The 24,981-nt window shown below is 39.1% G+C and overlaps 1 protein-coding gene and 1 pseudogene across 3 annotated transcripts in view; both read left to right on the forward strand.

The window, feature by feature from the left end:
• UBE4A (ubiquitination factor E4A) overlaps positions 1–24,981 on the forward strand; it is a 41,739-nt gene that overhangs the window by 10,597 nt on the left and 6,161 nt on the right. For 2 of the 3 annotated variants that reach the window (XM_024570725.4, XM_053924019.2), the window contains 17 exons: positions 2,184–2,357; positions 3,199–3,311; positions 4,266–4,418; positions 4,937–5,096; positions 5,322–5,524; positions 6,261–6,452; positions 7,367–7,700; positions 8,827–8,947; positions 10,732–11,036; positions 12,521–12,653; positions 14,942–15,129; positions 16,933–17,033; positions 17,146–17,259; positions 18,697–18,871; positions 22,508–22,688; positions 23,107–23,254; positions 24,802–24,959. In XM_024570725.4, the coding sequence (XP_024426493.1) occupies positions 2,184–2,357; positions 3,199–3,311; positions 4,266–4,418; positions 4,937–5,096; positions 5,322–5,524; positions 6,261–6,452; positions 7,367–7,700; positions 8,827–8,947; positions 10,732–11,036; positions 12,521–12,653; positions 14,942–15,129; positions 16,933–17,033; positions 17,146–17,259; positions 18,697–18,871; positions 22,508–22,688; positions 23,107–23,254; positions 24,802–24,959 (2,953 nt within the window). Of the gene's footprint in view, positions 1–2,183; positions 2,358–3,180; positions 3,312–4,265; positions 4,419–4,936; positions 5,097–5,321; positions 5,525–6,260; positions 6,453–7,366; positions 7,701–8,826; positions 8,948–10,731; positions 11,037–12,520; positions 12,654–14,941; positions 15,130–16,932; positions 17,034–17,145; positions 17,260–18,696; positions 18,872–22,507; positions 22,689–23,106; positions 23,255–24,801; positions 24,960–24,981 lie in introns of those variants that run through there. The other variant, XM_024570726.4, reaches the window with a different exon arrangement.
• Positions 13,638–14,924, forward strand: LOC139440891 (MKI67 FHA domain-interacting nucleolar phosphoprotein pseudogene; annotated as a pseudogene).

A 24,981-nucleotide genomic window follows, 5' to 3' on the forward strand; every position in this document is an offset into this window, starting at 1 on the left:
CTGGAGAATATGTCTTTAAAACAGTGATTTTTAAAGTGTTGTGCCCATACCAACACCATCACCATCACCTAGAAACTTGTCAGAAACCCCGCAAATGGGCCAGCAACCTACAGTTTAAAGAGCACCCTCCTTGTCCCCAGAAATTCTGATATATGCTAAAGTTTGGAACCACTGTGTTTAAAAGGTACTTTTTAAAAACTAGCACTTAATTGCATTGAAATGATTGCTTTTCTGTGTGATTTCCTCATAAACCTTCTGAAGCTTAAGCATCACCAAACAAATCTGAATAATTATATGATTTATCTTTTAAGTATTCATTTTGAAGAAATCCATGAACAAGATATAAAACAGTCTTCAGAGTTATAGATTTTCTTCTTGTTCGCAAAACTGTTCAGTGTAGTGAGTACTGAAGTAAGGGCTTATTAGATACCTTCTATTTCCCTGTAAGAGTTTCTCAACCAAACTGAGGTGTAGAAAGCCAGTTATTAAGTGATTTTCCATTTCTTAGGTAATTTGCAATAAGATAATTTTGTGGCATGTAGATATTTAATAACATGTAATACTAAAATGAAATAAAAGTAAACAAAACAAATTTGTTCTCTTAAAATCAGGAGAAGGCCATAAGTTTAAAATAATTAAAGGCATATTGATCTACTAGGTAATTTTTTGTGCCGAAGATTCTGTAGGGAAAATCATGTTGCTAATTTTGGCAATGTGGAGTATAATTAATTATGAATAGAAAGAATAAAAAATTTTTTTTATCTTTTGATTTGTAAAAGGTGGTAGGACATTTAGCCAGGAACTTCAGAGTCCTGTACTCAAGATATTTTGCCTAATACAACTCAGTAGCAAAACAAAGAACAAAAAAACTAATAATCAAATTAAAAACTAGGCAGAGGATCTGAATAGTACAGATGAACAATAGATACATGAAAAAGACAGTCAATATCACCATCATTTAAACTGCAAATTAAAACCACAGTGTGATATCACCTCACATCTGCTAGAATGGCTGTTATCAAAAAGACAAGAAATAACAAATGTTGGTGAAGATGTGAATAAAAGGGAACTCTTCTGCACTGTTGGTGGGAATGCAGATTGATGCAGCCACTATGGAAAACAGTGTGAAGATACCTCAAAAAATTAAAAATAGAACTATCATATGACCCAACAATTCCTCTTCTGGATATTTATCCAAAGAAAACAAAAACACTAACTCAAAAAAATACATGCACCCTCATGTTCATTGCAGTATTATTTTCAAACACCAAGATGTGGAAACAACCTAAGTGTCCTTCAACAGAAGTATGGATAAAGAAAATGTGATCTATACATACAATGGAATACTATTCAGCCATAAAAAAGAAGAAAATCTTACTATTTGTGACAACATGGATGGGCCTTGAGGGTATTATGTTAAGTGAAATAAATCAGATAGACAAATATTGTATGATCTCATATGTGAAATTTTTAAAAGTCCTGGCTGGGTAGCTTAGTTAGTTAGAGCATTGTCCCAAAATGCCAATGTTGTGTGTTCAATCCCTGGTCAGGACACATACAAGAAGTAACCAGTGAATGCATAAATAATTGGAACAACAAATCAATGTATCTTTTTCTCTCTCCCCCCTTTCTTTCTTCCCTTCCACCTCCCCCTCTCTAAAATCAATCAATAAAAATATTTTAAAAGGGAAAAAAGAGCTCATAGATACAGAGAGCAGGTGGGGATTGGGGGTGAGCATAATGGCTGAAAGGGGATCAAAAGGTAAGGACTTTTCAGTTACAAAATAAGTCCATGGGGATGTAATTGTGTAGCATGGTGACTGTAGTTAACAGTATGGTACTCCATATTTGAAAGTTGCTAATAGAGTAGATCTTGAAAGTTCTTTTCACAGGAAAAAAAAATTACAACTATGTATGGTAATGAATGTTAACAAGATTTAATTTGGTGATCATTTCGCAATATATACAGATATTGAATCTTACATTACACACCTGAAAGTAAATAATGTTATATCTCAACTTTCTTTAATGTTGCCTGATTTGAGATCGTCACTAATTAGCTGATTAACTTGTTTCACATGCAAAATTATCCTCCTCTTGGTTATGTTTACTATTTTTGGTAGTATGTATGGTTCTCTTAAAAAAGAGGAGTATAACTGTTAATGGCTTACATTTTTTGACAGATGAACTCCCAGCTAGCCCGGATGACTCAGATAATAGTGTGTCAGAGAGCCTGGATGAATTTGATTACTCTGTGGCCGAGATTAGCCACTCATTCCGTTCACAGCAGGAAATATGTGAGCAACTCAACATCAATCACATGATCCAAAGGATCTTCCTCATTACTCTGGACAATAGTGAGTTACAGATTTGCAGCCAGTCTATTCATTACTATGCCCTTCCCACCTGGGCTAGGGACTTGCTCTTAGAAATCTGTTGTATCTAATGGTTAAACAAACCCACTGTACTCCCTGGAACACAAGGCTTATATTTCAGTGAATCTTTGATATAACCCAAAATCAGTACTTAGACACAGATGGAACTTTCATTCTCATTTTGATACTGACTGGGCTATGTGGCTATTTGCCTTTACTACCTTAAAGAGGAAATGGGAATGAGTCCATTTTCTTCTCAGGGGTGACCTAAACATTTAGATGGAAACCCCAAGACATATGAGATGGTGTTTTCTCTCTGTGCCTTATCTGTTGTTAAACCCACAGTTAGTACTAATGTCTGAGATTTACTCTTTTTGTTAAAAATTTTTTAAGATTTATTTATTTATTTATTTTTAGAGAGGGGAAGGGAGGGAGAAACATCAATATGTAGTTGCCTCTGGTGCGCCCCCTACTGGGGACCTAGCCCACAACCCAGGCATGTGCCCTAGACTGGGAATTGAATCAGTGACCCTTTGGCTAGTAGGCTGGTATGGCACTCAGTCCACTGAGCCACACCAGCCAGGGCGGGGATTTACTCTTTAAATATCATGATGTTAGGTTTGTAACAAGCCCATGCTCTTTAACTGTGGGGGGGTGGGGTGGGGGGACAGGGATTGAAATCTTTAGATACTGCCTTATAAGTAAGATCATTCTGATATTATCTGAGTCAAACTTGGAGTTCAAGAGAAGTGCTGTCAAGATCAGTTGTCTGTATAAAACAGAAGCATTGTCCTTAACCTACCAGATTAAAACCATTTCCCAGGTGATCCAAGCTTGAAAAGTGGGAATGGTATCCCCAGCCGCTGTGTATATTTGGAAGAAATGGCAGTAGACCTTGAAGATCAAGACTGGCTTGATATGAACAACGTTGAGCAGGTAACATTCATATATTCCTTATGTGTGCCTTCAACAAAAATTAGCTATGCAGTTGAACTCTGCTAATCTTTCTTCAGCCATTACTTTGCTTACCTCCATCTCACCCATTGTTTGTGATGTTCATCTTTTGGAAACTTATCAACCATGGCCGAATGTCCAAATCTACCCATTAAGGCCAATTTAAATGTCATCTTATCTCTTTCTTCTTTATATCTTTTCCAAAATCAAAACAGGCATTTTACCTTATAGGTATCTAATTAACATTAAAAGAGTCAAAGTTTGGTAAGGAAGACACTTGGCAACTTGTAGTTTAACTTTGTGTGTTTAAATTACCTTTATAATACCAGAGGCATGGAAACAAGGAACAGACTGACAGCAACCAGAAGGGATGGGGGAGGGGGACAAGGGTGGAAAGAAGAGATAGGGACTAGTCAAAGAACATGTGTGAATGACCCATGGACATGGACAACAGGGTAGGGATTGACAGGGGTAGGGGGTTGCTGAGGGGAACAGAGCAAAGGGGGAAACGTTGGGACAACTGTAATAGAACGACAGTAAAATATTTAATTTAAAAATATCCAAAGACAAAAAAAGAAATAACCACAAAAACATAAATTACCTTTATAATAAAGTCTGAGATCAGCAATCCCACAGAATAGTAGATTTCATATAAGTTTAATTGGTGATTCTCTACACCCTTCGGCAGATACTGGTTTCATGCTTATTCTGTGCTAGGGGCTATACATTTGAGGGGGATTTAAGATGACTTTAAATATACACAATTATGTTGTAAATATAATATTTTCTAAAGTAATTAGACACTGGGTCATCTTTTCCCTATTTAACTCTATATCCTGTGACTCTTGCAATAACCTGTGTCAGAATTACCTTTTACATCTTGATGGTTAACTTTGCAATGGTTTAGTGTTTTTGTTTATTTGTTTTTCTTAATAGGCTGTCTTTGCTCGCTTATTACTTCAAGATCCAGGCAACCACTTGATTAACATGACTTCTTCTACAGCCCTAAATCTGTCTGCTGATAGAGATGCAGGGGAGAGGCGCATTTTTTGTTATCTTTATTCCTGCTTCCAAAGAGCCAAGGAAGAGGTAATAATAATAATTCCCACTGAGTACTGTATTGTCTTTTTGGGTATGACTTTAAAATGTAAGCCAGAGAGTTAGATCAATGTCTTTTATCTTTTATATCAGTTTATATACACCATAGTACATCTGTAACTAGATATTAGCCCCTATTAGTTGGCCTTTTAAAATTTTAGTCTGTTTTCTGTGGCTTGGGATCCACTCCATTCCCCAGTGAACCAGTGCTGCTTATTCTCTCTACAAACCTCTTTTAAAAAATCATACACTTAAAAAAGGTCTGATAAATTCATTTCTCCTGAGGTGTAAATAACAGAGTAGACCAAGCTTGGTCATTTCCAGGATTGGAATTCTAATAAGTAGGTGATTCCTTAAACCAAAGAATGAATTCTCATGAATTTTCAAGCATCCAAGGGAGAGCAATATTGTTTTGGAACACAATATCTTTTCCATTCTCTTTGCTATGTACACCCTTATTCCAGGTCATAGAACTAGACTCTTCCCTCTCTCCTTTATGCTGTTTCCAGATTACCAAAGTTCCAGAGAACCTGCTACCCTTTGCGGTGCAGTGCAGGAACCTCACTGTGTCCAATACACGAACAGTTCTCCTCACCCCAGAGATGTATGTTGATCAGAACATCCATGAGCAACTGGTAGATTTGATGTTGGAAGCCATCCAAGGAGCCCGTGAGTACATAAGCAAGATCTGTGAGCTTCTACATTTTGATTTCCAAATTTAAAATTCCTCTAAGTGCATTGGAAAGCCTCATAGCCACTATGGTTCCAGTAAAAGTTAAGCAAGAGAGTTCATACTTTGACCTTTGAGGTTGAATATTACTGAATTATCAAAAGTATCAAAAACATATATAAACATTTCTATGACCTCCTTTCTCTCTCATTTGCCTTTTTTAGATTTTGAAGAGGTAACTGAGTTTCTAGAAGAGGTCATTGAAGCCTTGATATTGGATGAGGAAGTTCGAACATTTCCAGAAGTCATGATTCCAGTGTTTGATATTTTATTGGGCCGAATAAAAGATCTAGAACTCTGCCAGATCCTGTTGTATGCATATCTGGATATTCTTCTCTATTTCACTAGGCAAAAGGATATGGCAAAGGTAAATCTGAAAGGTGGTATATAAATAGTTGAGCTGGACATTTAATAATTTATACTTCCCTATCCTGACGGCATTATAATATTACCTATTGAATAAGAGAAAAATGTATTAGTTGTTGTGTAGACCTAACTCTTTGAGGCCCACTCACCCCATCACATTTACCACGTTTGCCATGTATAATGCTCACTTTTTGCCCAAATTTTAAATAAAGATGTGCATTATACATGGGTAGTACTAATTCCATATGTATATAAATGTTTCTAATTCTTTTATTTATGCTTAATGTGTTAAAAGTGTAACTCTAGAAAGCAATACTAATGTCTGTATGCAAAATAATACTCCAGAATATGATAATCAGTTTTGTTTCTAAATATTAAAAAAAAAATTGGATTAAAAAATTAAAATGGCCCTGGCTGGTGTGGCTCAGTGGATTGAGTGCTGGCCTGAAAACCAAGGGGTCACAGGTTCGATACCCAGTCAGGGCACATGCCTGGGTTGTAGGCCAGGTTCCCAGTAGGGGGCGCTCAAAAGGCAATTGCACATTGATAGTTCTCTTCCTCTTTTTCTCCCTCCCCTCCCTTCTCTCTAAAAATAAATAAATAAATAAAATCTTCCCAAAGATTAAAACAATTTTTTTCCCGAAAGTTTGGGCCAAAAATGTGGGCGTGCATTATATACAGCAAAATACAGTATGTCATCATACAAACAAATAAGTAGGACTTACCTTCTCCTACAGGTTTTTGTAGAATACATTCAGCCCAAGGATCTTAGCAATGGGCAGATGTACCAGAAGACCTTGCTGGGAGTAATCCTGAATATCTCCTGCTTATTAAAGACTCCGGGTGTAGTAGAAAATCATGGCTATTTCTTGAATCCATCTCGTTCCAGTCCCCAGGAGATCAAAGTACAAGAGGCCAACATCCATCAGGTGGAACTGTTTATAGTCTATACCAACCCCCTATTTTAGATTAAGTAGAGTTTCCTCAGGAAGCAGATGCAGATAAGGCTGCTTGAGCCTCCTTGGGAAAGCAGGTTGATCTGGTTGGCTTTCTACTATAATCATGTAAAGAAGTTGCCCTCTTTTATAGCATGTGCTGAGAGCCAAGGGTAAACCTTAGTATGGTTTAAAGAGTAAGCTGCTGCTCTTTGTCCTATGCTGCAGCACAGCCTCTTCCTTTCAACCCTTGTTTTTCTCACCAACATATTTCTTATCACTTTAGCTCCTAAATCTTCTGACTGAACTCCATCCTGTAAACCAAATTTTTCCCTTTCCCTCCTTCCCAAGTCCTCTCTGTTTGGGCTTCTCAGCATAAGATATAGTAGAAAGGTCTGGCCAACATGAGGGAGTAAATGGTTGAATTGGGGGTGGTTTAAATCTCCCATTATCACAACTATCTAAAGCACAGGTTTACAAATTACAGCAATAGCCAAATCCTTCCTGCCATCTACTTTCATAAATAGTTTTTTTGAACACAGCCATGCCCATTTGCATGTGTGTTGTTTATGTCTTGATTTCACGCCATAATGGTAGAGTTGAATGGTTGCTACAGAGACCACATGGCGTGCAAAGCCAGAAATGTTTATTATTTGACCCTTTGCAGAAAAAGATTACCGACCTTACTCTAGATGCTATCTGCAGTTTGACAGCTCATCAGAAAATCTCTCACAAATGCCCAGAAAAGTTTTTTTTTAATCAGAACTTGGGGTGAGGCACAAGGATAGTGAGGAAAAAGGTTAGGATTGGCATATTTTTAGAAATTGCTGGTGGCTAAGGTTTGGGAGTAACAGATACTAGGATTGTGAAACTGGAATGTTCTGTGGTTATGTTTTCTGGTTAAACAGTTCATGGCTCAGTTCCATGAAAAGATCTACCAGATGCTGAAGAACTTACTCCAGCTCTCTCCAGAAACCAAACACTGTATCTTGTCGTGGCTTGGAAACTGTTTGCATGCAAATGCAGGCCGCACCAAGATTTGGGCCAATCAGATGCCAGAAATCTTCTTCCAAATGTATGCCTCGGATGCCTTCTTTCTGAATCTGGGTGCTGCTCTCCTGAAGCTGTGCCAGCCATTTTGCAAACCCAGATCCTCTCGTCTCCTCACCTTTAATCCCACTTACTGTGCCCTGAAGGAGTTGAATGATGAAGAACGAAAAATTAAAAATGTACACATGAGAGGTAGGGGAGTACTGGGCTTCCCAAAATTGTGTGTGTGTGTGTGTGTGTGTGTGTGTGTGTGAGAGAGAGAGAGAGAGAGAGAGAGACATCTAAGGCACTCATCCATACTCTTTCACAAAAGGTGCCTCTTTCTGATAGAGGATGAGGCAGACAGAAGAACCATTGTGAATTTTACAAGGACAGACTTTTAAAAATAAAACTGGTAGCTTTTAGATATTGTGCTTTAGTGAGACCTTTTCTCTGAATTTGGCAGCCTTGGGTATTCATTCATTCTTTCATTTAAAAATGAATAAAGCATAGGCCCTGTCATTTATAAATTCAAAACCTCCAGAAGAAAGCAGATAGCAGGATAGATAATCATAATATGATATAGGGCTAAGCTATGGGAACACAGAGGAAGGAGTGAGAAATAAATTCTACAGAAGTTAGAGGTTTTCACAGCTGAGCCATGAGAGAGGAGATGTGTTTATCAGACAAAGGAGCAAAAGCATCTCTTTATACAGAGGGAATAACAAGTATAAAAGCACAAAGCTATGGGGAGGGTTAACTAAGTAATAGTGAAAAGGTCATTGGGGCTGAAGCAAGGAGTAGGTGGGGGAAGAGAAAAGTAGAGGAATGGCAGGAAGTGAGTCTGGGGAGGCAGAAGATTGGGGCCACGTTAGAGAAAACTTGAATGATACAGAAAAGTGAAAAGAAAATAAATCATTCCTAATATTACTACTCAGAATGAATCCTCTTTAATTTTGGTGTACATATTTCCAGTTTTATATTCTTTTAGTTATAGAAGTAATACATGTTCAAGAGCAAATAATCATAAATACAGAAAAGCACAAAATAGATACAAATGATTCATTGCCTAATGCTTGAAAAATCCAGTTACCTAGTATTTCTTTTAATTTTTGGTGATTTCATGATCAAGCTAAAGAAATTTAACTGCATTTTTATAGATAGCGAGAAGCCAAAAGATATTTTTAGACAAAGGAGTAGTAATGTGATAAGATATTACTAAAAAAAGAAGAAGAAATCACTGGTAGCAGTGTGGAAGTTGAACTAGAATAAGGGAGCCCTGGAGACCAGGATAGATGCCACCGGATAGCAATTTACTGTTCCTTTTAACTTCTATAAGGTTTGGACAAAGAAACCTGTTTGATCCCAGCTGTGCAGGAGCCGAAGTTTCCCCAGAATTACAACCTTGTAACAGAGAATCTTGTCCTCACAGAGTATACCTTATACCTGGGATTTCACAGGTAACTCTTCTGATGTCATTAGGAAAGAATGTTTAGTTATACTGATAACCAGAAAGTTCAATGTGAGTCTTAATACAACCTCACTTTCTTCTGAAAGCTTACATTGGAATCTAGTAGGAAAAGGGCATTATATGCATGTATTTGTGTTTACCTGAATTGACTTTGTCCAGATAATTTGAATTTATTTTTTAATTATTGACCAGTTAAGCTTTTTAAAATTAAAAATACACTCCTCATATTTTTCTCTAAACTTGCAAATTTTTAAATCACTATCTTCCTATTGTCATCTGTGAAAGTGGAATTGTTTTCATTTAATATTTTAACTTTCTGCTCTTGAATTTTCATTAGTTATTACTCCTGATGAAAAAGACCAAGCTCCACTCTGTGATGTAGAGACAAAATTGATAAAATTAAAGAAATGTTTATAAGGGATTCCAATAAGATTAGTAGGACCACAAAAGATCCTTGTTTCAAAGACAAAGAGGAGTCTAGAAGTATGAAGATTTGAGAACTAGAGTGTATGACTTTAAAAAATGGTCCTGGTTCTAGCTGGCTGTTGTCATTCTAGGATTTTTCTTCCCCCTCTGATTCAGCTGATTGTTGACTACAAGAATAAATAAGAGAAAATAGCTACTCACTCATAGCTATAGTCTATAGGTAGGAATATTGAGGATAGCAAATTTTTTAATGTTTTATTTATTTATTTTCAGAGAAAAGAGAAGAGAAGGAAAAAGACGAGAGAAACATCAATGTGTGGTTCTCTCATGCCCCTCTCGTGCCCCCTACTGGGGACCCGGCCTGCAACCCAGGCATAGGCCCCAACCAGGAATCGAACCAGCTGCCTCTTGATTCGGAGGCCGGCGCTCAATCCACTGAGCCACACCAGCCAGGGCAGGATAGCAGTTTTTAATACCTTCTCAGGATACTTAAATGGACATAGAGCATTTTTCAAATTTCTTGAAAAATGAAATTAAATCTTCATTAAAGAGGGGTTTTTTGTCCTTGTCATTGACGTTTTAAATGAGATGAGAGAGAACAGTTCAGCTTGTGTTCTGACCTGTTCAGCCACCTAGACTCACACAAAAATGAATGTCATCTAGTTTCCCAATGTAGACTGCCTAACCCCAGACATTGTCTACAGGGCCAAAGCAGATGGTTTTGGACTGTACACACAAAGAAAACTATAGCATTGAATTATGGGTCTTCCTTTCATTAGAGAACATTTAGCTGACCCTTTGTGAAAAATAATTTAATACTGAACAGCAGAAGGCTGGGAGCCACTGCTTTTAGATTGCATCCCAGGTGGCTACTTGTTTGTATGTGGTCATTACCAATGTAGAGTCCTCTTTCACCTTTTAGTTTTCTTCTAACCATGGATAGACTGTCCATTAACCACATCTAAGTACAATCACTGCATTTGTGTGTTGTCAGACTTTCCTGCTGGGCTTCTTGTACTTTGCTTAATAGTTACTTATTTGACTTAATAACAGCCCAATCTACACTCTGCTCAACCAAGTTAATGTTCTTTGGAGACTGCTAATTACTTGTAATTCCCTGTAATTATGTTGAATACTTGGTAACATTTTTCCAGCACTATGCCCCCTGCCTCTGTCTTATCAGTAACTTTCGTGAGTACCTTCTGGATCATCACAATTGCAGCTCCCTACCTCCTAAAAGACATACTAGTATAAAAAAAATGAAGATTTGTATTTCTAGAATGGTCTGTACTCGACTATTCCTGTATGAACCTCCTAACCCAGTCTCTTCTGCTTTCTTGGGGGCAGGTTGCATGATCAGATGGTAAAAATCAACCAAAATCTGCATCGGCTGCAGGTCGCCTGGCGGGATGCTCAGCAAAGTTCTAGCCCTGCTACTGACAGCCTCCGTGAGCAGTTTGAACGACTGATGACCATCTATCTTTCTACCAAGACTGCCATGACTGAGCCACAGATGCTGCAAAACTGCCTAAATTTGCAGGTGTCCATGGCTGTTCTACTAGTTCAGCTGGCCCTAGGCAATGAGGGCTTACAGTTGATCGAGCTGACTTTTCCTCTGCCAGATGGCTACAGCTCTTTGGCTTATGTGCCAGGTAAGTAGAGTCTTCCTCAGGAACTTCCTGTTTGTAGCCATCTAAGTTTAACTGGGTCACTTTGGAAGTTCACTCTTCAAAATACTTTCCATAGTTGTTATTTAACTGTTTTTGGACAAGCTACTCATACTTGCAAATAAATATCTACTGGTGAAAGCATAGGGGAACTAACAGCTTTGTACTCAGCCTTGTGTCCTCACTGCATATCAAAAAACAGTATTCAAAGGACTAAAGGCAGCCAAGGTTTTCAGAGGTGTTAGTTTCTGTCATTAATATTATTTGTTGTTTAACTTAGAAATTTATCTAACTCACCCTGTGCTGTTCTCTAGGGGGGAAAAAATCATCTCCTATTGGTTAACCCAGAAGAGAGATTATATGTGTATATATTTCAGTGAGTGGTTGACAGGTATTATCCATCAAAATCAAATACATTCTTGTCATGGCTTGTGTAGCTCAGTGGAGTGAGCATGACTAAGGGGTCGCCGGTTTGATTTTCAGTCAGGGCACATACCTGGGTTGCGGGCCAGGTCCCCAGTAGGGGACACGGGAGAGCAACCACACATTGATGTTTCTCTCCCTCTCTTTCTCCTTCCCCTCCCCTCTCTCTAAAAATAAATAAAATCTTTAAAAAAAATCAAATACTTTCTTGATCACTGTATTACTAATCTACTTCTGAGTAACAAATTACCCCAAAATATAGAAACTTGAAAACAACCAACATTATCTCACAGTATCTATGGTGTCAGGAATCCAGGAGCGGCTTAGCTGCATGGTTCTGACTCTTGAGTCTGTTATAAGGTTACAGTCAAAGCCATAGGAATCTGAAGACTCAAGCAGGACTGAAGGATCTGCTTACAAGCCTAGTCATGTGGCTGTTGGCAGACCTCAGTTGCTTGCTGGCCTATTTTCTAGACCACACAAGTCTCTCCTTAGTACTACTCATGATATGGAAGCTGGTTTCCCCCAGAGCAAATGACCAAAATGGAAGCTGTTGGCTTTTATAAAGTAATCATGAAAATGACATACCATCACTTCTGTAGGCCTCAAGGTATGTTTTATACCCTGGAAAAGTGTAGGAGGGGACACACAAGGGCATGAATACCAGGAGGTAAGAGCCATCCTGGACATTGGTGGGCATAGTCACCCAATCTCCTTGAGAGAGAGAGTGACTATCAAGATTCTTCATACATCTAAAAGGTTATTTAGCACACATTATCCTTGAGTGTGGAAAAATATTGTATCAGTATACTTTCTTAAACTGCACTGGTGTATTAACAGTATCTTTGTGTCTCTACTGTTCTTATATTTACTTGGATAAAAATAAAAATTGACACATTTAAAGGGGATTCTACATTTATTAACTTATCACCATTCCTAGTACCTTCAAGACATTTGGGCTTTATTAACCTTCATTAAGTACAGTGTAGAATTTGTAAATATAAAGAGTCAGATATTTGGCTAATTCCAATGCAATTTTTTTTCAGAATTTTTTGCAGATAACCTGGGTGATTTCCTCATTTTTCTCCGCCGCTTTGCTGATGACATCTTAGAGACATCAGCAGATTCCCTGGAACACGTCCTTCACTTTATCACCGTTTTCACTGGAAGCGTAGAAAGGTGAAGTGCTGAAAGCTTGACTGTCACTGTTTAGAGCTGCAAGACATTCAGAAGTCTTATAAACCGAGAAATAAACAAGTCTGACTCATAGGGGTTTGCCTTCACAAGTTGTGTTAACATTAATGGATCACCTGACCATCCTTATGGGCAGCCAAAAAATCTCATTCTTGAGAGGCAAAGGACTTTGCCCACAGAGAATTTGAATTTGCCTGTGAGGTACCTGAGAGGAATTGCATTGCTACTCCTTGGTTAAAATGGCTACCTTGATGCAGAAATGTTGCCAGTGGCAGCCAGGTGCTAATGATCTTTTAATAATCATATAATAAAGTTTGCTCTTGAAATTTTGAGTTGGATGAGCGATCAACTTAGGTAAATGACTTCTAAACTCAAGTCCTTCTCATTCATAGCTTCTAGTCCCCTTTCCCAAAGGAAGATATTCATTGACCTGTAGAGATGCTTCTCTTGACTTTTTGGTGTCTAGGCCAAAGGAAACAAACAATGTGTATATAAATGAAGATTTGCTACACAAAGAAAGGAATGATCCACAGTCCCCAGAGCCATGCCAGTGAGAAGTAGGTAAAAGCCAACCCTTCTCTGAGCTGGGCAGATCTAATGAAAAAATATAAATCAGTACATATTTTAGGCACACATGGTAGGTATTGTCAGTAATGTAGAATAATTATATCCTGGCCCTTGATTTCAGAAAGCTTGGAAAGGCAAGTTTATCCCAGGTGAAAAAGAGAATAATAAGCAATAAAGAATGTCTTATCATAGAGAAGTACAGAGAATGGCTAAAAATTAAACACAAACTTAAGTACTTACCCTCATTCTTGGTAAGCTGTGATCTCAAAAGTTGAATGGTATACCCCACATTATGCCCCAGAAATTGGCAGACGTAAAACTGCAGAATCCTATTTTTCCCCTACTTAGGTGTTACAGAATGTTTTGAGTCCTGTGGAGAGAATACTCATAAAAATTTGACTCCTTGGCTTGGACGCTTTTCACCTGGTGGTCTTTGTAGGCCCTGCCAAGCCAGTTCTGTCCCTAAACCTGCAGGAGGACACCAAATTTCACAAGGAGATGGTGGCTTAGGTTCACCAGCGCACATCCAAGCAACAGAAGCAATAAAAAGAAAAACTCCTGGAGTAATCTACATGGCCACTTACCTCCAGTGCTTTACAAAATCCAGATCTGAGCATACTTCCCCCAGTTTGACACTATAACGAGATCCTGACTGTCCATAAGTGAAAACGCTGGAGATAATAAAATATTATGCCTTTGTGGAGTTCGAATCTGAAGATGTTACCAAGGTAGTTGCTGAAACAATGAACAGCTACCTTTTTGAAGTCTTGAAGTGTTATTTTATGTTTGATGAAAGTACATGAGGAAGTTTGTAGAGAGTGGCATACCCATCTAAGAAGCCATCATATCCAGCAGTCAAACAGTATAACCAGAACTGGACACTTCTTCAAGGCAGTGAGTGGAGAAGCCATTTGAAAAGAAAGAACAATTGCTCAGGAAGAGATTAGCTAAAAAATGAATTAATTACAATTTTCCTTCATTGATTTTACATAAAAATTTAAAAAGCAATGCTTCACTGATCTTCAGAAATCTGCAAACAGCCAGGCTTTACCTAAGAAGAAGAAAAAAGAGGTTTCAGTCACTCCTAACACTCCTGAGAAGACTGCATGGCCAGGGTTCCACACCAGTGTGTACACCAATGATTTTGGAGAAATGAAAATCTAAAGTGACTGAAATAAATGATGATGAAAGTAATGAGAGTTTTCAAATAGCCCTTATCTGGCATAAAAGAAGAAACGCAATAGACTGAAACATCTACATGTTCAAGGGAAAAAAAGATAAAGAAAAAGTACTCAGTGATTCTGAATATAATACTTCTGGAAAATGTGATTTTTTTATGAGGGCTGGGTTTTTTTGGGTTTTTTTGTTTTTGGTATTTAAGTAGATACAATGTAATGCAACTGTTGACAAGATTAATGAGGGTGGGGGGCGGGGGAACACTGTTGGTTCAAGTCAATAAAGAAAGCAATCAGTAATTTTGGCTTGCCCGCCCTGGCTGAAATAAACCAGCTTGTAGTAGCCAGGCTCAAGCTGCCTTTTTGTCCCAGTCTCTTAGTTTTCTTTGTAGATTCTCTCTCTCTATAAAAGGGTCATCATTAATTTCAGGTTTAAGCACTAAACTGCAGTCTTTGTTGTTACCATCAAATAAAGAAAATAAAATCTTTAAAAAATCTACCAGCTCATTTTGCTTTCTGTCCTATTTGCAGGATGAAGAATCCCCACCTAAGGGCCAAACTGGCTGAGGTGTTGGAAGCAGTGATGCCCCACCTCGATCAGACCCCAAATCCCTTGGTATCCAGTGTGTTCCACCGGAAGCGTGTGTTCTGCAACTTTCCCTATGCACCCCACCTTGCAGAAGCTCTAATCAAGGTCTTTGTGGACATTGAATTTACAGGTAAAGTAGTCTAGAACTGAAAAGCTGTTACTTGTGGAGTTGCATAGCTTGAACAGTATTTGAATATCAGAAAAGTATCATCATTTGTTGTGCCAGCCTTGATGCTAAGTGCTTTTTTTTTTTTACATTGTCTCATGAATTTGTCACTGTCTGGAAAGTTTTACTATATTATCCCCATTTTACATGTGAGGACATGGATCCTCAAAAAGATTAAGTTATTTGTCATACAACTAAGTGATGGACTCAGTTCTGTCTCACCTCATTCTTATCAACTTTGTTATATTGCTTGATTAAATCATAAACAAATTAGGCTTTCCAATTAAAACTTGAGCCTTTATTTTCTCTGCTTCAAAGTTGCAGAATATTGGATAATGAGAGTGTGCTGGTTGAGATATTCTTTTATCCAGACTGTCTAACTCTCTAACAGTCTAATTGTTAGATTAAGAATAACAGCAGGCACCCTGGCTGGTGTGGCTCAGTGGATTGGGTGCTGTCTTGCAAACTGGGGGTTGCTGGTTCAGTTCCTGGTCGGGGTGCATGCCTGGGTTGCGAGCCAGGTCCCCGGTGGGGGCATGCAGGAGGCAGCCACACATTGATGTTTTTCTCCCTTTCTTTCTCTCTCCTTTCCCCTCTCTGAAGATAAGTAGATAAAATCTTAAAAAAAAAAAAAAAAAAAAAAAAAAACCCAGAAATAACAGCAGGCAACATTCCCTTTCTTCTCTGGCCTTTGAAGACCTAACCCTGGGATGCTATGTTTGAGTAAATAGTACCCCATCTCAATTAGTAGACAAAATGTTAAGTGGTATTTAAGACCCCTTTTAAAGGGGATGCCCTGCTATCCAATGATAAATACAACATTTTTTTTAATTTTATTTTTCAATTACAGTTTACATTCAGTATTATTTCATATTAGTTTCAGGTGTACAGCATAGTGGTTAGACAATCATATACTTTATAAAGAGACATTTAACATTTTGTTGACTGCCTTTCCATATTTGGATTTTGACTTTGTCACCTGCTCACCTGAGCCTTGGTTTCTTCATGTGTAAAATGGGTTGAAATGATGAGTGAGGTAGCGCATGTAAATCTTCGTAATACATAAGAAGTTGCATAATAAATTGCTGCAATTATCTTATTATATGACCATTACAATAATCCTTTGGTTGTAATGGTAGAGGGTGTATTATAATATCTGTCTTATTTCTGAGGAAGTGGAAGTTGCAACATGTTTAGAGACTTGCATTATATGGAGCAGAAGGAACACTTAGGTCTTCTAACTCCATATCCCAAGCTCTTCTGTTATTATATGACCGAGCCTATAGTACTCTCTACTGGTAACTTTGGTATGTCAAAAGCAATATAAGCCTCAGATTTTTATCTCCTGACCTGATTTTTTCAGAGTAATCAAGAACCATTTGACTCCATAGTTGGTATGTTATTTATGAAGAATGTGGGGATTACTTAATATCCCATTCTGCAAATGGCTGTCACTGCCATAGTGGCCAGCTCGGAGGCCTCATGCAAAGTCTGATAAATATTCTACATTTGAGGTGGAAGCATTTCCTTGGCTTTTATTGTACAGCTTGGTCCTTGTTCTCTTCTGTGTAAGGTAGTCTTTTGTTCTGTCAGTAAGGAAATAAACACTTGGCGACAACTCTAGGCCTTTATAAACTTACAAGGCAAATTTTGTCAGTAGCCTTAACACATTCAGAATAAAGGAAAATGGCCACACGTAGACAAAAGCTGTTACTCTTTCTCTAATAGCACCACCTTTGCTGGTGTTTTGCTCTTACCTTACTCCAGGAGACCCCCATCAATTTGAACAGAAGTTTAATTACCGCCGTCCTATGTATCCCATTCTAAGGTACATGTGGGAAACAGATACCTATCGAGAGAGCATTAAGGTGAGAGTTTTCGATGAAACCAAAACTGTGTTATCTGAGTTTTGATTCAGATAAACCCCAGTAAGTTGTGGTTCAGTACTAAAATGATTTCCTCTTGTGCTGGGACTTACAGGATTTGGCTGATTATGCCTCTAAGAATTTAGAAGCCATGAATCCCCCACTTTTTCTCCGCTTTCTTAATCTGCTGATGAACGATGCCATCTTCCTTTTGGATGAAGCCATACAGGTAAAAAAAAACAAAAACAAACAGATTAACTGCTCCTATACCACCAAATCATGACCAGTACATACTTTTCACCTTTGAATCATAATAGAGTAATCTTCTTACTTCTAGTATTAGTCTTACATACCAAAAATTTGCCAGTAGTAGTATACCACAACCTTGCCATTGCAGAGCTTGAGAAATATTGTTCCATTAGAGATCAAGATCAAGGCTCATTGAAGCCTCAAGCTAGGATAATACTTTGGCAGAGGGTGGGAAAGAAAGTGTGATGAGGCCAAACTAAGGTACACTGGCAGAGCTGATTGGTCCAACACTAACAAATAAATCAGCATCTTGTATTTAGTCACTGAATTTCAACCTCTTCCATCCCAACACATTGTAACAGTAGCTCATTAAAGCAATGATTCTTATCCCACTCCTAAAAGATTCTGATATTTATACCACTGCTCGAAAAAAAATCTCTGTTATGGGTGATGTTTTCATATAAAGACTAAGTTGTCAGTATTCATCTCCACTGCCTCCCAAATCTTTAGCTGTATTTGAAACGTGAGTTTCACAAAGTGTACAGTGTGTGCCTCTCAGCTCCTTCAATGTATCTTATCCTTTACCCTCCTTATGAAACTGCCTATTTCTACTATAAAAACTTCCCTATCTGCAACAGCTATAATATAGGGCAGTGACCCAAAGGGAGGTAAACCAGGCAAGCCGTGAGGGCAGCCTACTGGACAGCCATGAGCTCCTCATAGTGATTAGCAAATCTCCCAGCAACTTGCATTTAATTTCTGAGAAAAGTTTCCTACTTTTTTCATAATTCTATAAGATTTTTAGATAGATTTTCTTAGAAAACAAGAATAAGCCGTGTAACAAACAGACCCTTTAAGCAAGAGCTATGTGACACAAAAAATGACACAGATGGCATTTTTATGGGGCTGTAAGTTTAACACATTTGCTACAACAGCAAGGAAGAGGATTTTAAATATGGGTCTCCTTCCAGACATACTGGTTGTTTGATAAAGCCTTGTTTGATAAACAATTTTTTTTGGGGGGGTGGGGGGGTTGTTGTTTTTCATCTTTCAGGAAGGATTCAACCTTTTTTTTTTTCATTGTAGCCTGTTTGTTTTTGCTGAGGTTTCATATGTTACATTATTTATCTTCCTTTCTGTTTCACAGTCTAATATTTCTAGGGGAATTACCAATAAGTCTGCCAAGGCTGAAACAAAGCTATATGAAGCCATAGTTTCTGGGGTTTTTTTTTTCTTTCTTATTCTAAAGCTTCTTTTTTTAGCTTTAGTCCTATGCTGAGAAGTAAAGCCTTGTGTCTCTAATGTAGTCCCTGGTTTTCCCAGCATAGTGGATTCAATTTTAAGTAAGATTTCTTAAATATCATCTTTCCTTCAACTGTATTTTTTCTCTGATTCTTTCCACCTCTGGTTTCTATAGTATTTGAGCAAGATAAAGATTCAACAGATTGAGAAGGACCGAGGTGAATGGGATAGTCTGACTCCAGAAGCCCGACGAGAGAAGGAAGCTGGCCTACAGATGTTTGGACAGCTGGCACGTTTCCATAACATCATGTCCAATGAAACAATTGGTACCCTTGCCTTTCTGACATCAGGTAAGGAAGTGAAGCACTACTTTCCCAAAAATACAGTGATCAAGATTTGTTTCATTTGAGTGATCAGTCCAGCTGAAACTCAGACTCTTGTGACTATATCCTCTACAGTAGGAGAGAGAAATGAATCCATTAGAGAAGCTTCAAAAATGATGATGCCACCCTGGCCTGTGCAGGTTCAATTCCTGGCCTGGGTGCATGTGATCCCCAGTCCAGGTGTGTAAGGGAGGCAACCAATAAGAGCGGCTCTCTCACATCAATGTTTCTTTCTCTCCCTTCCTCTCTTTCTAAAAGCAATGAAGAAATATCCTCAGGTGAGGATTTAAAAAAAAAAAAAAAAGAATGATGATGCCCATCATTTACATGGGAATGAGGAATTGGCCATCTCACACAACTTCCAGAAAGCATAAGTGGGTATAATTTTTCCTGAGGACAAATTAGCCATATAAATATGTTGGGGGTAAAGGGGAGGATTATTGACCTGAAAAATATTCCTGAACTCTGGTTAAATGTGGTAGATCAAACACATTTATCTCCACCCCCTCTAGAGCTACACTGTACAATTCAGTAGCCACTTACCATATATGGCTAGCAAATATTTGAAATTGTGGCTTGTCTGAATTGAGATGTGCTGTAAGTAAATATACACTGAAGACTTAGTATTAAAAAAGAAATATTTGGCCCTGGCTGGTGTAGCTTAGTGGATTGAGTGGCGGCCTGCGGACCAAAGGGTTGCAGGAACCCAGTCAGGGCACATTCCCGGGTTGTAGGCCAGGTCCCCACTAGGGGGCGCTCAAGAAGCAACCAAACATTGATGTTTCTCTCCCTTTCTCCTTCCCTTCCCCCTCACTAAAATTAAAAAAAAATTTTTTTTAATAAAATTTGATGAATAACTTTTACATTGCTTACACACAAAATGACAACCAAGGATCATCAGACATTTGAGGAAATCTTCTAACTTGAAACAGATAATAAATGAAAATCTTTGTAATCTCAAAGGGATAAGAGAAGTACAGCATGTCAGCAGAAGGGTCAAAAATAAATTTAAGGAACTTTTTTTAAAGATTTTATTTATTTACTTTTAGAGAGAGGAAGGGAGGGAGAAAGAGAGGGAGAGAAACATTGATGTGTGAGAGAAACATCAATAGGTTGCCTCTTGCGTGTCCCCAAACAGGAACCTGGCCCACAATCTGGGCGTGTGCCCTGACTGGGAATCAACCTGGTGACCTTTCAGTTTGTGGGATGATGCCCAACCCACTGAAATACACCAATCAGGGCAAATTCAAGGAACTTTTCCATGAAAGCAGAACAGAAAGGATTTAAATCCTACAGCTACATCAAAAATGCAACTAAAGTGTAGAACAGCCATCATTCAGAACTGCCTAAAGCCTAGCAGAACAGAAGTTCCACAACTAAGGATATAAAGAAAAAGCTGCATCGATACTAGTAGGAGGGGCAGAAACGCAGAACAGGCTCGTCTCACAGTCACATGTGACAGATAAAAAGAGGGAGGGATGTCTTGGCTGTGGAGGTCTCCCCTAAGGAGTAAGGTGTCCCAGCCCCACAAAGGGCCCCCCAGCCCAGGGATTCTGGCTGAGTGAGATTCAGGGCTTCTGGAGTCTGAGGCAGTTCCTTTTAAAGGGCTTATGCATGGACTTCCTTAGACTCACTCCCTCTGAGTTTCAGCACTGGAGCAGCAGAGTGAAAGGCATCAGGGACATAATAGGGAGGAGCTGAAGTGTCTGGCATCAGGGTGAGGAGAGGCAGCTTTTTCCTGGACGGAAGTATTGGCAGGGACCATAGTTTCTTTGCTGAGCACCGTTCCCCACCCCCCTAACCCCCCACCCCCTGAGACACACACACAAAGAGCCAGCAGGCAGGCACCATATCCTGAGTCTCCATCAACCTGGCTATCACTCTTCTCCTTGCCCAGGGGAAGGAGAAGACCTGAGACCCCATCAACCTACTCCATACAAATGGCCTATCTTGGCTCATGCTTCAGACTCCTAAAATCTCAAACAAGCAGCATCTGGCCTCAGTGTGCCACATACCTCTCACCGCCTGGCCCCAGACCTGGCAGCAGCCAGCCTTAGTTCACGACATGGCCTCTCTTGGGCACCTCCAAGCCCAGCACAAGTAGCAGCCATCTGTAGATTGCTTTGTAGCTCATGCTTTGTGACCCCAGGCAAGAAACAGGTGGTAGCTGACCTTAGTCTGCAGTTCCTGAGAGACCCCATAGCCAGCACACCTGATGGACAGCTTCACACCACATCAAAGTATTACCCAGCCACCTCCACAGGCAACACTCTCAAGGGGCATGCTCATTAGGCACCACAGCCCCACTAAAGTAAGTCCTGCTCCATGGGGTGGGCACCTGTACAGCTAATCCTCCACAGTGGTGGTAGCCAGTCATTGCAGCTGATCAGCCTGGGGGTAAATCTCTCCCATTGACATGCCAAAAGCAATCAATGCTCAAATACAACAGAAGGTTACACAGAGCTCACATTTCGGGGGTTGGGGGGAGTGCGCACCTGGAGTGCCCAGTTCAGGTGAATAGGGCAGCTGTGCCACTAGACCCTACAGGATACCTACTATATTAGGCCTTTCTACCAAGCTTGGGATACATAGTGGCTCTACCTAATACAGAGAAACAAACAGGGAGGCTGCCAAAATTAAACAAAGAAACATGTCCCAAGTAGAGGAACAGAATATGTCTGACTGGCATGCCCACAGTGGGTTGGGCATCATACCACAAAGTGAAAGGTCACTAGTTCAAGTCCCAGTCAGGGCACATGCCTGGGTTGCAGGCCAGGTTCCCAGTGGAGGGCACATGAGAGGCAACCACACATTGATGTTTTCTCTCTGTCTTTCTTCCTCCAAAGCTCTAAAAATAAATAAATAAAATCTTTTTTTTAAAAAAGAAAGAAAACCTACATACAACTTTTTTAAAAAGACTTTATTTCTTTATTTTTAGAGAGGGGAAGGGAAGGAGAAAGACAGAGAGAAACAACAATGTGTGGTTGCCTCTCGAGCACCCCCTACTGGGGACCTGGCCCACAATCCAGGCATGTGCCCTGACTAGGAATCAAACCAGCAACCCTTTGGTTCAAAGGCAGGTGCTCAATCCACTGAGCAACACCAGCCAGGGCAACCTACATATAACTTTTGACTTCCCAAAACTTAACTACTAATGGCCTACTGTTGACTGAAAGCATTACCAATATATACAGCCAATTAACACATTTTTTTTATGGTATATGAGTCATATACTGTATTCTTTCAATAGAGGAAGCTAGAAAAAAGAATGGTATTAAGAAAATCATAAGAAAGAAAAAATACATTTATGATATTTATTTAAGAAATCTGCATATGAGTGGACCCATGAAGTTCAAACCTGTCTTGTTCAAGGGTCAACTGTATTAGCAAAATGTTACCAGTGTTTATTTCTGGTTGGTAATTTTTGTATTTTATTTGTTTGCTTTTGCTTGTCTATATTTTCTAATATTACTGCAATGAAAATATATCGCTTATGTAATTTTAAAAAATAGTAGTCCCCAGAAGTCTCCAAGCAAAAGTCTTTAACATGTAAGTAAAAAATTGCTAATGAATTAAGTTTTCAAAGACTGGCTTCTTTTCCAGAGATCAAATCACTTTTTGTGCATCCTTTCCTGGCTGAGCGCATCATCTCCATGCTGAACTACTTTCTGCAGCATCTGGTTGGCCCCAAGATGGGGGCCTTAAAAGTCAAGGACTTCAGTGAATTTGACTTCAAACCCCAGCAGCTCGTATCAGATATCTGCACTATCTACTTAAATCTTGGGTACCTGAGATTTAAATGGGGCAAGCCAGAGGGGATGCTAAGGTTTTAATTTGGGTTTTTGATAATGGAATGACTGGTTGGTAATTAGGTAGAAAAGAAATTGTTCATTTCTAGTTGGTTGATGAAAGAATCTTCTGTAGTTTTAAATCAGAGTTTTCATATGACCTGTGGTACATCATTTAGAATTTCCAACATTCTGCCTAGATCTTTGCAAAATAAACTTTGCTGGTTGTACTGTTGTTAGGAAAAGCAGAATTCTTTAAAGGCCGCAGAATACTTGATAGACTTCCTAAAAATCAGAAGTAGTCTTTCTATAGCAAAAGAACATTCATGACATTTAAGTGAAGGGGACCCTTGTTCCTCAATCCATTTGTCATCTCCTCTGACACTCCATTTCTTTCCAATACTGACCTTCCAGGGATGAGGAGAATTTCTGTGCCACTGTGCCCAAGGATGGGCGTTCCTATTCCCCAACTCTCTTTGCACAGACAGTCCGAGTCCTGAAGAAAATAAACAAGCCTGGGAATATGATTGTGGCTTTCAGCAACTTAGCAGAGAGAATCAAGGTAAGGAGGATAGTTTGTTTATTAACATGTTCTATAAAAATCACATTGTTTCCCTGGCTGATGTGACTCAGTGGATTGAGTGCTAACCTGTGAACAGAAAGGTCGCTGGTCAATTCCCAGTCAGGGCACATGCCTGGATTGTGGGCCAGGTCCCTGGTCGGGGCATGCGAGAGGCAGCCAATGATGTTTCTCTCCCTCTCTTTCTCGCTCCCTCCCCCTCTCTCTAAAAATAAACTTTAAAAAAAAAAATCATATTGTTGACTCAGCTCTTCTGCTTTTTACCCTGTTTCAGGGGGGTAAAATCATTGTCTTGAGAAAACATAAAACATGATTCTTCCTGGTTAGTCAATAAATAGAACTACTGTATTCTTAATACTACTTTTTTCAATGTGAGGGCGAGAACAGAAAATTAATTTAAGAAGCTTCTGCTAGAAGGGAAGAATATACAGATTTTTGTAAGCTGTTTTCATGAAAACTTTTGTGTAGTATTACAGATAGATTTGAAAATCTATGTTGTTAATGCAAAAGAACTTTTTAGAATAGAATTCAAGATGAGTACTTTTTAGTCATTGATTTTTATTGACTTTCTCTGTTCTCTATATTTGTGGTTGGTAGTTGGCTTATGTGGGAGTAGCCATACCTTTAATTTATTTTTTAAAGAATTTATTTATTTATTTTTAGAGATGGGGAAGGGAGGGAGAAGAGCAGGAGAAACACTGATTAGTTGCCTCTCACACACTCCCAACCAGGGACCTGGCCTGAAACCTAGGCATGTGCCCTGACCAGGAACCAAACTGGCAGTCTTTCGGTTTGTGGGACAATGCCCAAGCCACACCAGTCAGGGTGGATTAGCCATACATTTTAAAGATTAAAATACTATATTATATTTAGCTAATCCCTTTTGCTGGAGTATGACAGAGCTCCATCAGCAGTTATGAAAAAGGAAAAATCATGGTATAGCATCTGATAGAACACTTCTCTCATTGATATCAGTCTTCCCTTCATGGAGTTACTTATTTCTTGAGTTGGGCTTCATCTTGGCCTAGAGTTTAGCTAGACAGGGCCCTGAGGAACTAGAGTTATGAAAGAACCAAATGTTGAAGCCACTGTTAAATTCTTATACCTTTTTGTACCTAAAACCAGAAACTGCTTTTCATACACAGGCTGCATGAGTGACTTTGTAATTATGCAAATAATAACCCTCCACCTCATCCCCTTTTGAATTATGACATTTACAACAGGACGGTTGCCAGAAAGGTGTATGGGATGTGTTTCTTTTCCCTTTAACATTTCAGCCCATTTTGAGTCGTGACTGATGGCAGCTGAGCCAAAATGAAGTTTCAGAATTGGGGCTGAATGCTAAATTTGCTCTTATCCATCTTGGCTTATTTAAAAAATAAAGTTGAGAATCGTCATTGTCACTGTAAAGTGTTATTACCTTTATATATATACATTTTAAGGTTATATACCCTTTAATGTTTAGTCATTGAGCATTTTGTATTCAGCTGCTCTTGAATTCAGCTGAACTACTAGGTGTTTATGCTCAGTCTCTAGCAGACCTCCAACAACAGGAAGAGGAGACCTATGCAGATGCCTGTGATGAGTTCCTGGACCCCATCATGAGCACACTGATGTCTGACCCTGTGGTGCTGCCATCTTCCCGAGTCACTGTGGATAGATCCACCATTGCCAGACATTTGCTCAGGTACGCCAGCCCAAAAGAGCAG

The sequence above is a fragment of the Desmodus rotundus genome, chromosome 5 (assembly GCF_022682495.2).
Source record: "Desmodus rotundus isolate HL8 chromosome 5, HLdesRot8A.1, whole genome shotgun sequence".
NCBI lineage: Eukaryota > Metazoa > Chordata > Mammalia > Chiroptera > Phyllostomidae > Desmodus > Desmodus rotundus.